We start from the raw sequence: 14,076 nt of genomic DNA, 5'->3' as shown, positions 1-14,076 counted from the left end.
CATATTCTAGTGACTCTCTCTCTCTCTCTCTCTCTCTATATATATATATATATATATATATATATATATATATATATATATATATATATATATATATATATATATATATATATATATATATATATATATATATATGAGAACTAATGTGTGAACCACGATTTTCATAGATTTTTTGTTTTTTTCTCTTGAATTGAATCATCTGATTTTGATGCATAAAAGAGATTTTTTAAGGCTTTAAAATCAATGACTCATAATCTTCATAAATATTCAAGCATTCAAAAATCACATTTTTCATAAAAAATACACAATCCAATGATTGATTCCTAAAAAAATCACTATACCAAGAACATCCACATGGTTGGATTTGCACATAAAAATGTCAAAAATGCTCATATTTCTAGTTCTCATATTCTAGATACTCTATATTTATATTATATCTATATGTATATAGAATCACTAGAACATGAGAACTGAAAATATGATAACTAATGTGTGAACCACTATATATATACCAACCAAATATGTTTACTAGTGTGAACCAATATTTTCATTAAGTTGTTTTATTTTTTTTCAAAAATTTCATGGATATGACCTGGACACTTAGTTTTATAGAAACAGACTTTTGGATCATCCAATTACAATGTATACAAGGATCTTTTAAGAGTTGAAAATCAATGGCTTAAAATTTTCATAAACATAAGAATAAAAAAATCACATTTCTTGATCCGATTATGACAATCCAACAATTGATTCCTAGCAAAATGAACCATGTTGAATGCAACTATAGGGTTAGATTTATAAAATACATATTTGGTTGGTAAGCATATTTCAGTTTTCCTATATAGTAGTGCATAGGTGCATGATCACTTCAGACATGACCAAAACGAACTTATGTTGAGCGAAAGTGTTTCCACAGTGAGACTTAGCCGACGGGCGGAAAGATATATCGTGAGAACTTCATGAAGTTCTCTTGTGTGAAGAGTAAAATGGTCTTAAAAAATTTTCTATTTGCGGTTTTAAACAACAGGCAGATTTCCAGCATTTGCCAATCGTGGGAATTGGAGGTCTTGCTTTTTCAAAACTTCATCCAATTTCCAGTTCAGATATTTTATGTATTTGCTTGGCTTAAACACAGCAAATACAATCACGATGTCTGTATTAAACTGCTAGTGCAATACTGTCTCTCCATCAGCGATCACAATTAGATGAACACTTGAACCTTGAAAATTAGTACAGAAATTCCACGTAACAGAATCAATTGTACCATGCAACCGTAATTTACATAAGTTATCTTTAAATTAATCTTTTCAAGTGTGTGTGTGTGTGTGTGTGTGTGTGTGTGAGAGAGAGAGAGAGAGAGAGAGAGAGAGAGAGAGAGAGAGATGTTTTTCACTAAATTACGTGCATTCCAGCATTTTTATTGGCCCCATCCAGCATCAAATTGAGCAGAAATTAGTAGAGTGGTATCAGTCACAATGGGTTTTCAGTTGGCCAAATCAAGTCCAAATTTGACCTGTCATATTATATGTAGGCTACAGCGAGGCCGAATATTGGCAAAGGAAGTTTGACCCTTCAAGATTTGGTGTCACCATTGTTAGATAATGTTATGTTGGGCTTCCTATAATGGTTGTCAATGGGTCGAATCATACCCGAACCCAACTTTTCGTTGTTTTTTAGTACAGGTATTAAAACTGCTGAGTGAAATTCAATCCAGACAATATATGGGCCAGATATGAGCAGACTTTTATCTGACCCAACTCAGGTATTTAATGAGTACGCTTTAGAACTGTATATTCTCAATACTCTTTAAATTACATGGGAAAGGTTTGGGCTTCGATTTTCTCGACTTAGACACAATCTGAACCTGCTAGGCAAGTTCCAGTACAACTTCATGAGTAGAATGTCAAAGCCATTGACGGCCCTAATTCATGTCTACTCCAAGTGTGTAAATAATGACCAACGGGGGCTCAGCTTGTCTGGCAGGAGCAGTTAGGGCACGTCACCTTGTGTTGGGACGTTGCAAGTTCGAACTGCAAATGGTATGGTTGTTGTATAGCTGGTAGGGGTCTGCCTAACCCGAGCTTTCTCTGTCGAAAAGAAAAAAACTTCCAAGGAAATACTCAAAAATGAAAAACAAACTCAAATCTCTAACATATATAATACAGAATAATCATAAAGTTACAATAAGAAAAAAGGTATTGTGGATTGCATTTCTAAAAAGATGTTGGCAGCCTAGCTTTAAACAATTGACTGTAAGTACAGCAGGCACAGCCAGCACGACTGGCCTCTATTTCAGGGGTGGTTTCTCTGTTCCTCATGAAAAAACAATCGACAAGTTTCTTGTCTTTTTTTATACTTTAATAGAAAGCATTTTTTGCACCCAAATACTCCTGAATCAAATTATACACATGGACAGAGAGTCCACAAGAAAAACCTTTGGAAAAAGATAAGAAAACACTGTTGCATACAGTTGAAAACATTATTCTCGGTTTTACTGAAGGCTTCAAATAAACGACAGCCATTCCTTCAGGCTCTCTCTCCAGTCCAAGACAAAAAATCAGCATCTCTCTCTCTCTCATTGTGACTTGAATACATTCTACAAAGCTGAATAGGGAACTCTCATGCATCAAGCAAGGATCAAACAAACATACAGATGAACGTAAGTTACTAAAAGAAAAGAAAAGACAGAATATGAGTTTGCTGGTTGCTGCAGCTTGCCGCTGATGTTTTTCCAATGTTTCAAGCCAAACAGTTGAAAATTTTGCTTCATTCTGCAAAAGCCAAAGTCAAAATGGTCCATATAACATTCCAATTGTAAGAACAATTTCGTTCTTAAATAATCGTTACAATAACAGTAAAAAAAGGAAAACAAAAATCCTTTTTGGGCTACCGCAGAAAAGGCTAAAGGCTAGACCAGTGGCAAGCAGCATTAAATGAGACTAATAACTCAAAATCCATCCCAGATGCTCTACTTGACGTGGAAGAGGCACAGGGTCGACCACATCCAAGATGCTTAGCCACTTGCTACTGCTAAAAGGAGACACTGAAATAACTATGCCAATCAGTCTATTTTCACTGATGAATATATGAGCCTTGTGAACCAGAAGCAAGCATAAAAGCCAATGGTGCCTGTTAGCACGAAGAAGGTGTACGAGACGATAAGCATATGCCCGAAATACAACACACCAGAGACTGGCTTCGTGATCTCAAGCTTCGTGAAAAAGTAGAAAGTGGCATACAGAAAGAGATAGAGAGCTGAAGATCCAGATGTCAAGTAGGCCCTCCACCACCACAGGTAGTCCTCGCTACATAGTTGAAAGTAGCAAAGCACAATAGTAATCTCGGCACAGGTGACAATGAGGATAAGGAAAACGATGAAGAGGAAGCCGAAGATGTAATAGAATTGGTGAAGCCAAATAGATGTGAGAACGAAGAATAGCTCAATGAAAACAGCTCCAAACGGAAGTATGCCTCCAATCAAAATCGAGAAGACGGGGTTCATATACCATGCCTGTTCAGGGATCTGTCTAGGAATCTTGTTTGTCTTCACTGGATCTTCAATAGCAGGTTTCTTGAATCCTATATAGCTCCCAACAAATACAAGGGGCACAGATATACCAAACCAGAGGAAGACCAACGCAAACATGGTTCCGAACGGGACAGCACCCGAAGACTTCTCTCCCCAGATGAGCGCATTTAAGATGAAGAAGATAACAAAGACGACTCCAGGAAACATAAAAGCAGTCTTGAGAGTGATTTTCTTCCATTCTGTTCCCTTGAACATCTTATAGATACGGGAAGAAGAGTAACCTGCGAATAAGCCCATGAAAGCCCAAAGCAGAAGCATTGCAGTCATCAAACCACCTCGGTTTGATGGAGAGAGGAATCCAAGCATAGCGAAGATCATCGTAACAAGTATCATTCCAAAGAACTGCACTCCTGTTCCAACATACACACATAGCAGGTCAGAGTTGTTCGGTGGCCTGAAGACATCCCCATGTACCAATTTCCACCCTGTTTCTTCTTGAGCTTCTTCCTGTGTCTCTAACTGGTTGTACTTGGAAATGTCACGGTACAAGGTCCGAAGCATGATCATTGCCACCATTCCAGAAAGGAAGAGAACAATCATTAAAGAATTGATGATAGAAAACCAATGGATTTGATCATCAGTCATCAGAAGGTATGTATCCCATCGAGAGGCCCACTTAACTGGACTGTCCTGCAAAATCAATGGGATAAAGAAAAGTGTAAGGAACTTTGCCAGGCTATAGAACTATGTCGCTTATCAAATATTGGATCCCTACCTGGAAATCCACATCAAACGTGAATATGATTTCCTTGTTTTCTTCAACTTCTTGAGGAGATCCATTCTCAGAAACAAATCGTTGAGCATGTGGATTGCATGTTGACAAGGTAGCCCCTTCGCTCCATTCACCTTCATACTCGTGCTTAACACTGCACAGATCAATAAGATCAAGAAATAAGTCACATGCCAACGTATGCATGTTTATTGGAAATACTTCAAAGAGAAATGTTTTAACTCTACTGACCTGTAAGGCTTGACCTCAAACCCAACTATTCTTGCAGTATCTATTGCTACGTCCTTGTGGTACTTTACAGTAAAATGAAGATGATTGTGGATAAAGTGTCTTTCTTTAGTAGTCTGCATGAATAAACCAGGCCTTATTGTCCCAAATCAAGTGGAAAACACGAATGGGATACAATCTTTATGAAAAGTAGCTACTTACTCCTGAGTACTGGCCTCTGAAGCCTACTGGAAAACCATGTTGATATATGGTAGTAGATTCCTGATCTGTTCGTTTGATTGGAACCACCAAGGGAAGGTTGTCCAGAATCCTGTTTTGCAACAGATGCACTTTAATGTATAATTGCTTGGAACCAGGAAAATGTTCAAGGGCTAAGAAAAGTGCAGCTTACATGTTAACCTGATACTCATCATCTATTTTTTCCTTGAAGTACTTTGCATCCTTTGCAGTCAGTACTTTCCTGCATGCAACTTTGCAACTCTGTGGCTCCCTCATGTTAAACTGGAAAAAAGTATCACGGTCATGTACCAAAAACCTAATGATGACTCATCATCAAAAGGGAAATGATTGCACGACCATCATTTTAGATTGAAAAAAATGAGCCCCCCAAACCTGACAAGGTATGACAGTTTTCACCCAAAATCGTTTGTTCTTTTAATGCCCAAAGCACCAATGACTTTGTACATGTGGCAGCAGGCTACTGCTAGATTAATTTTAGATTTTATATACTACTATTAGAAAAAATTAACTTGAAATAAGTAGAGATAGATGGAGACAAATAGCAGACCACATAAACAGAGTTTTCAATTCTATCACCACGAAGAACTTCACCAAGATTCTCAGTACTGTCAATTATCTTCTCCGGTGCACAGTAAGGAAGAGAATAATATGAATAAGGAAGCTGAGTTTTTGTAGATGTCAGCTTGTTTGCTTTCACCTTCAGCTCACTTCCCTGCAAATACAACATGTTCATCACACTATAGTAACAGAAAAGACTGAGACAAGAACCACAACATGCACTAACACACATCTCTGTTCTGATCTACAAGAGGATCAATAAGCATAACAAAAAAAAAACACTTGAAAAGTGAACAAGCAAAGGATCTCACCACCAAAGGTTACTAAATCACATTGTAATTGTGATGCCCCATGCTAATGTAAATAGGGAACCAGTTATAGTTATCAGTAAGTGTCAACTTCAAGATTACTGTCAAAGACAACTTTAACAGTTCCCAAACCTTTACAGAAATCTGTTAATCTCATGACAGATTCTATCTAATAAGTTGTATAATAAAAGGATCAGGACTATAAAATACACAGATTTATCCTTGTCTCTTCTCCGCTTTCTTTTCCTTTTTTCCTAAGCATAACCAATGGTTAGAACTTAGAACAAACTAAGCGAAAAATAGTTAATCAGGACACAGTCATTGTGCTTAGGTCTTTGTGCGATACCTACCAAGGTACCTCCATCTAGTTAATATTCTAGCACTGTCACCTACATGGATTTCATAGCCAAACATCATTTTGAATAACAAAGAAGCCATAAACTTTTCCTCGATAAAAAAGTTATTTAAATGTTTCTTTTACTCGGTCACAAATATTGTTATCAGGAAAATATCAGCAAGGAAAAATCTCACAATATTGTGAAAAATTAAATTTTCTTGGATTATCTTTAGAAAATATAGGTATATAAAAAACATATAATACAAAAAAAATTATAAATAATATAAAAACTCTGAAAAAAGTGCATTATGTTGTTTATATCATTTTTTTCTCAGATAATATCGACCTTTAAAAATATCACAACAAAATTGTGCAATATATTCAAAAGATATTTGTGAATATGCTTTTACTAATTTCAATAAATTCTATGTCACTATTATGATAAAAATCAAAATTTCCAGAAAATTCATCCTATTGATTATGATATAAATCACTATAAGTAACCATATCTTAGCACACAAAGCTTACCTCCATCAACACAAGTTTGATTTGGATCCACTTAAGACTAGGTTGGACATACACATTAGACGGGGTTTGACCCCTACCTACCCGCATGGAATTTAAAAGATTGTCCTTAGAGTCTTCCATTCAGCAGCTATGTGCATCTACAGAAGAGAAAGAGGAAAGGAAGAACAAGAACGGCAGCACGATAGGACCCAAATCCTCACTGGCAGATGTCCTCTGTACTTCTTAACATATACCGGTTAAGGTTTGGTAATTTACCAAAATACCACTATTATAAAAGGGATACTGTAAGTGTACTCATTAACTATAATTACAAAACAACATAACTGAACTTATACTACAGGTATGCCATTGGGCTAGTGCATATTTCTTACATTCCTCATCAAACTGAGAATGCTCTATGACCAGGGAGACCAGAAGTTTTGACACATAAACAACAATCAAGCAAATGTAAAACTAAAATTTTATCCATAGGTTTTTTTCAGGAGGCAGACGGTTCCATGAGAGAACTATTCCAATGTCACTTACAGGAATAATTGAGAAAAAGATTTGCAGCTTAAATAGCAGCTAGTCATACATCTAACTTTAAGATACATAGGCAAAATGAATAACATGAAAACTATAGCCAAGCTAATCAGTATCAATTAACCATGAAAGTATGTCACAGTTGAAATGTTCTCATCTAAAAAATGATCAAAACAAAAAACCAGTGGAAGTTGATGAAAGTTACAAATCAGAAGCACCGCTCCACAAGGAATCATGGATACAACAAGATAGCAGGTCCTTCTGCGTTAATCCCATGAGATTTATCTATTCTGTCAAGCCAATGTATAAAAACTAGAAACTTGCAATATAATAAATATCCGCTCAAAAGAAATATTAGAACAACAGAATCACAAAAGCAGACATGAAATATAAGTTAAGGATTGCCACAAATTAGTTGCAAGATGATCGCAGCATCTTTTCTCTTCTTCCTTCTCTCTCGCTTTGTGACAGCTAAGCGATGGGTACCCCCCCCCCCCCCAATGGCAATCAAAACCCTTGTGGATAAATCCAAAATTTACAAATCTTGGTTGGCCGGTACAACTCCAACTCCAAAATTAAAAAATTCAGATGGCCAGTTAACAAAGTAAATCGGACGATTGATCTCAAACTAGGAGATGGGTGGCACCCAAAACTAATTAAAGTGATAGTTTCCCGAGATGACAAAACAAGCAACATATGTATAGGACTCGCATAAACTAGACCAGGTTCTTCCATAAATTCATTGCGTCATATATATTACAGTTTGGAAAACCTAAATCTCAAGCAGATCTAATAGCTAAAGCATCTCCGGCTTATTAAGGTACATTGAAATCGATATACCAAGTATAAGCAAAACACATACACTCTTTTTGCACCATTTTATACAGAATAAAAGGGATTTATTTGCCGTCTGCTCTCTACATCTCTAACACACACACATATCCAAAATAGTCCAATGACCGAAGTAAACCCTAACTTTTCGGAACAAGACACTACATAAAAACCTCCAACAAATATCTCCACCAAACAGGACCAAGCATTCAATCATTGTTTTCCGAACACATGCTGAGAAACACAATAAGAAAACCCTCCGTAGGCAGAGAAACTCAACAAAACGCAGGGAACAGAAGCAGATCTACTAAAAACACGTCGGATCGACCAAATCAGGGCTCAAAAACAACGAGATCTAGAGCTAAAATCACAAACGCAGCTCGAGAAGATCCAGAATCTTGAACGAGGCAATTGGGAGGGGGCCGAGTAAAAAGTAAAAACCAGAACCTTTTCGAAATCTTCGGGAGCGACGCCCGGAAGGTAGAAGGAAAGGACTCCACCGATCAGGCAGAGCAGGAGGAGGATCGGCATCCAAAGAAGCGCAAAGACGGATCGGCGGGTCGCCATGAGAGAGAGAGAGAGAGAGAGAGAGAGACAGAGGGGAATTTTATGAGAGAAAGAGGGATCCAGATCCCAGTTTGAGAGAGAGAGAGAGAGAGAGAAAATGAATGGTTTACTCAAACGTAAACAGTAGAAACCCCATATTTAAATTTTGATAAAAATATTGTGACATTTTGAATTTTGTCACTGTGGTACAAATCAATGTTGTTAAAAATGATCTGAATCCACTTAGACTGACTGATTCAAATCCAATCAGTTATTTGTCAAAATAATATGGGGTTAATTCGACCCCCATAAAAAATCGGCTGACCTTTTATTGATTTGGGTCGATTTTGTCTTGAATCGATTCACTTACAAATTTTTATGAAAAATAAATTTAATAAAAAATCAGCTTTAAAATGGACCAGTTAAAAACGCTTCAGATATATCCAATTTAAACCGATTTTATTGTTTTACTGAAAAACCCCATTCATATATGGAGTAGGAGTACTATACAACAAAAGAAATTAGTCTCACATTATCATGTACAAAGTAAAACTTGTTTCACATGCTTTATTATTTCAAAAAATGAAAACTACAAATTTTAATGTAGTTTTGTTATGATGGATTCTTAATAGTTGTTATAAACTTAAAAGCATACTAATTAAAAAATGTAAATGAAATACAAGTGAACTTTAGAACTATAAATGACTTTATGTGCTCATTATGTATAAAATTTGTATACATAATACGGTAATACCCCTCTCATCTTATTGTTTTTAGTATAAATTGTAAATTATTTAGCTGTGAATTCATTTGAGTTTGCAAAGCTACAAATGATTCTTTTGATAATTGTGCATGAGGAAATTAAATTTAAGTAATCACATTAATTAATAAATAACTTTGTATAAAATAAATAATAATGTATTATCACAAATAATACCTACCTTTAAGCATTAAATTTTACTTTTGGGGCTGAAACTTGAAACTTGAAACTTGGAAGTGTGTTCCTGATGGTTTTGTTAATGTCAGTCATGTTCCTACAGTTTGGCAAGACCGTTAATGGGTCAGGTTTGGGGATGGGTCCCATCGTTCTGGCCTTGAATCTGACATTTGAACAGTTTTCTGGGATCGGGTCAGATATGACCCGGCTTTCTCTGGTTTGGTTTACTAATACACACACTATCTAAGTTCGATCCAAGTACACTATTGGACCTGTTCCTGCAAGTCTAGATCCGGTTATTATAAGGTTAGTCAATATTCTTTTAGGCCAGCAACCAATGCCGGATTGAGTTGAGCCCATGTCTGATCCTTACGGGAAAGAAAGAAAGATATTAAAATAACAAAAAGCTTGGTGAAAACAGAATGAAAGCTCCTTATGGATCCTCAGGATGTCCAATTCAGGATATGGATCGCTGGATAGACCTAACAAGTTGTCTAGGCACCAGTATGTAAACTACCCATGAATACGCATAAATAATATTGACTTATGAGGAAGTCATCACTGTATCTATGCCAGCCCAAGACATGACGAATATGACCCGGGTCTCAGTGACAAATCAGGACACCCAAGTCACCCAATAACCCATTTGGACCTGGGACCGAATCGCTGGACCCGTTGGAGCTGCAGTATCATAACCAAGGGATGTTGGGTTCGAATCCCACTGGGGGAAACCTCTACTTGACTGTATTAAGATTATTGAAAACAAAAATCATGAGAGAACTACTTGGTGGATCTTTGTCCTGGACATGTGGATCCGAGCAACTGACAATTGATAGCCCTAACATTGTCCGTCTTCAACCAGTTCGGAGAGATCCAAATTTAGCTCCATATTTGACTAAGCATCACCTACAACATACCAGGAACTATCTATTCTTACCAATGTTAACACATATAAGTGGATCTAAGCTCATCCGGTTTTTCAGACATAGAGATGTAGCATTGTCAAATATCATTGCATTTCTATTATTTGGTTGCTTATTTCATCCTAAACAAGAAAAGGGCATCAAATATTTTACTAATCATAGCAAAACTACATTAGTAAAATATTTGACCCGGAGAGATTGAGGTGGTTGGACCCGGAGAGATTGATGCTCTGCCATATGGCCCACCCCAATGCAGTTAACAGTTGAATCCCCTTGGTCGCGCTTCCATGTCTACTTAGAGAGTTTGCTGTTTCAGCTTTAGGGTCAGGTATGATCACAAGTATTTAACTCATTACATTTTTTTTTATATGCAAGTTAGGGTTAGGAAGACCTCTACCAGTTATACATCATACCATTGGGATTTGAACTTGCAACGTCTCCACACAAGGTGACGTGCACTAACGGTTCCTACCAAACAAGCAGAGATGGTAGTATTTAACTCATTACATCCTTCAACTTGAATGCCTTAATACGACTCACTAGGTAAGTGTGCAAAGCACTTGTGGGCTCATCCAATGCCCTCATCCTTAAGCAGCCTTTAAATAAATAAATAAAAGAATAAAATAGTTTTCATTGTAAAACACAGAATAAACAAGACGTCATGCGAGACATGGACATATGATATACATTGATGAGAATGCTTAAGTGATTTCAATTTAGGCACTTTTGGGAGACTTGCATTGATATAGAAGCACAGTGACAAACGTTTTTACCGGCAAAATCTCGTTTTTCAAAAACTTGCGAGAAATTGAAAATTTTTCATAAATCTTGCTCAAAATCTCAACAATAAAAAAAAAATAAAAAAATATTTTATATAAGAAAATATTAATAAAAAATATTTAAAAATACATGGTTTTTTCATAATAATAGCCATTTAAAACATAAATATCGTGTTTAAATCATGGTATTTATGTTTTTTCATAAATCTCACGATATTTTGAAAATCTCTCGAGAAATGTTCATTTTAAACTTTGAGGCAATTTCTCACGATATTATCGTGAGATTTTCATCAATCTTGCGATATTTGTCACTACTGATAGAAGCACCATTTCCATGTGTTGCCAAAATATGGTGTTGAGGATGGAGTTGCGAGAAACATCCACTGGTGAATGGTGTTGTAGGCCGCGAACTTCATTTTCAATGTTGTGTTTTGACAACAAGATGGCTCTTAAATTACCAACGGGGGCTTGTTTGGTAGGAAACAGCTAGTGCACATCAGCTTGTGTTGGGACGTTGCAGGTTCAAAACCTAATGGTATAGTTGTATAACTGGTAGGGGTCTCCCTAACCCTAGCTTGCCTATAAAAAAAATTTGCGCCTAGAATATCTAACATGTATTTTTATTTTTTTAGATTTAACCTTATAAATGTGATATACGATGCTTGTTCAGTAGGAAATGAGCTTGAATTCATGTGATTGTAACATGCAAGCAGATTTTTCAAGGAGTTCCAAAAAACCAACGCGTCCTCGTCCAAACCTCCCGGCCGCCACCGCCTCGCCGTCTACGTCACTGCCTCCGCTAAGTCTGCCACCGGATTGGCCCTCTCGCAGTGGCGGAGAGCCAGAAGATGGCTCGCCATCTCCACCTTGCTCGCCTGGGCTGGATCTGGAGGCCTGCTTTGATGAGACCAACCTTGTTGGATGAGGACACATGTGGCATTTAGCTCTTTATGTAAGGGTTGTAGTGTCCTTTTATAGTGCGGTTGATCTTTGAGCAGCTTTAAGGCTGGAAACACGATGTAGAGAATTTACCGGCATTTTTTTATGTTACCCTAACGTGAAATTACCCAAATGCTTTCGTGCGAATGGGATCCTCCTTAATGTCTGGATAAAAACGTGATATTTTAAAAAAATAGTCGATATGTTCAAAATATCGCCATTTTTTAAGATTGTAAGATCTCAACCAAAGCATGAAATCAGTCGCGATTGAAGAGAAGGAGCACCCTTTGAAAAGGATAACAACCAGCACCTAGCAAGCCCAAGGGTTTGGTCCAGTGGGATGAGACCTATGCCACGAGGCAGGCAGTCTAGGTTCAAATTCTCTGGAGGTAAGGAGTAAGCCCACGAAGTTTTATGCTGTCAAGATAGTGATCGTAAGTACGCAGGCAGAGCCATCACAGCTAGGTCTCTCATCCTGAATATAAAAAAAAAATCTAACACTTACCAAGCACAGTATATCTTATCATATCATATTCACCACCAAGTTGCTGAAGGCCCAGGATCAAATCCCTCTGTCACATGGGGCAGCTGTTATTCTGTAGGAGTCCACCCAACCCAACTTGCCTTTAAAATATATATCTTATGCAAACTAGTTGTAGGGAAAACTTGACATAAACGGCTTTATATTGGCTACCGTGTCAACATTGTTTAACTTTCAACCATTCATATTAATTTAGATAAAAAAAAAGGTTAGGTAGAAGCAATCTAACTTGACTATGGAAAAAAAAGCCAACCTAACATGAGCATGACAAAAAATGTTGGCAACAGAAATTGGTGGTTGATGGCATAATTCAAAGTCAGTATAGTGGTATATCTCCTGCATCTAAGGGTGGATAACCAGCTGAGCTGCCCGATGGGCTAAGCCGACCTGGCCTGCCACGGTCCGGGTTCTGGCCTAAAAACCTTGGCCTGTTATATATGTGGGCCAGCTTGATAGGCCTGAGTTATTTATTAAATTTTTAATAATATAAAATTAAAAAAATTAACTATTGCATAGAAACTTGGTAACCATTGTTATTTACTTAATTAGCTATAATAATTTTATGAAAACTAAAAAGATAATTAATTGAGAGCATATTAAGTTGAAAACTTGTTAATTATTATTATTTACAAATGGCTAACCACCTAGTCGGGCTAGACCTGACCAGCTTCACATTGACTTGTTAGTAAACGGGTCGGGCCATCTCCGGTCCACACTTAAAGCCGGACGGACTGAGCTCTAAACGGGCCCAGGCCGGGCCATAACCCCTGCCTGCATCCAACATTAGAAATTTTTGTTTATGACAATGGGGCAAAATCACCTCACTTCAGCTTTGCGGCAAGGGAGCTTTTGAATTCGGCGTGTCATATCACCCTCTTCTCTATATAAACACATCTGAATTTGGGCTGGATTCAGACGGAGTAATTCAAAGTCAGTGTTAGTGGTAAGCTTGCGACTGTATTTCTCCATACTAATTAAGTTCCATACTTAATTTCGAGTAACCTGTGTTTCGAGCTGAACATTATCTTTCTTCATGGCGTTGAACCGTTGACGTGAGAAAAGAAAGAAAGAAACAGTAGTCCCATATCGAAGGTTTTATAAAAGATTATACTTCTTATAAAAGCAGATGCGTTACCTTTTAGGGTGAGCTGTGAAGAAATTGGCGTTTAGGTGGAGTTGAGTTTCTTCCACGCTTGTCTGATTCAAGTGACGAACTAAGGTGTTTCTGAGCTCAATCATTTTTATTGTGTACCTTTTTGTTTGTGTCTTCTTATGCCTTTTAGTATGTTCATTAAAGTGAGTGGCATCCCAAATACCACGGTTGGAGTTGGACCCTTGGTCTTCTAAACGGGTTGGTTTGTTTTAGAGCTGTTGATGCTCTAGATGAATGGCATCTATGGTTTGCAAAAATGAACGGCTGAAAATAATTCATATATATGGTATTTGGGATGCTGCATGAATATCATCAGATTCCTCATCTTCTAAATGGATCCTTTTTTTTAGAGTCGTTGATGCCTCCATCTAGAGCATCAACAACTCT

The 14,076-nt window shown here is 37.1% G+C and overlaps 1 protein-coding gene and 1 non-coding gene across 2 annotated transcripts; one reads left to right on the top strand and one right to left on the bottom strand.

The window, feature by feature from the left end:
• Positions 1 to 2,752: 2,752 nt before the first annotated feature.
• Positions 2,753 to 8,544, bottom strand: LOC149835472 (transmembrane 9 superfamily member 8-like). Its single transcript, XM_090008534.1, has 7 exons — positions 8,319 to 8,544; positions 5,335 to 5,499; positions 4,939 to 5,048; positions 4,749 to 4,857; positions 4,551 to 4,663; positions 4,305 to 4,455; positions 2,753 to 4,219 (listed from the first exon to the last, which is right to left on the bottom strand). Exons 1-7 carry the CDS (start codon positions 8,436 to 8,438, stop codon positions 3,062 to 3,064), a joined length of 1,926 nt encoding a protein of 641 aa, XP_089864660.1. The 5' UTR covers positions 8,439 to 8,544; the 3' UTR covers positions 2,753 to 3,061.
• Positions 8,545 to 13,681: 5,137 nt separating this feature from the next.
• LOC149835471 (small nucleolar RNA snoR114) lies at positions 13,682 to 13,769 on the top strand. Its single transcript, XR_016432906.1, has one exon. It is a non-coding gene; the product is annotated as a small nucleolar RNA snoR114 (small nucleolar RNA).
• Positions 13,770 to 14,076: the final 307 nt, after the last annotated feature.

Source organism: Nuphar pumila, chromosome 6, assembly GCF_984573655.1.
Source record: "Nuphar pumila chromosome 6, dmNupPumi1.hap1.1, whole genome shotgun sequence".
Lineage (NCBI taxonomy): Eukaryota > Viridiplantae > Streptophyta > Magnoliopsida > Nymphaeales > Nymphaeaceae > Nuphar > Nuphar pumila.
This window is presented reverse-complemented; position numbering and strand designations above follow the sequence as displayed.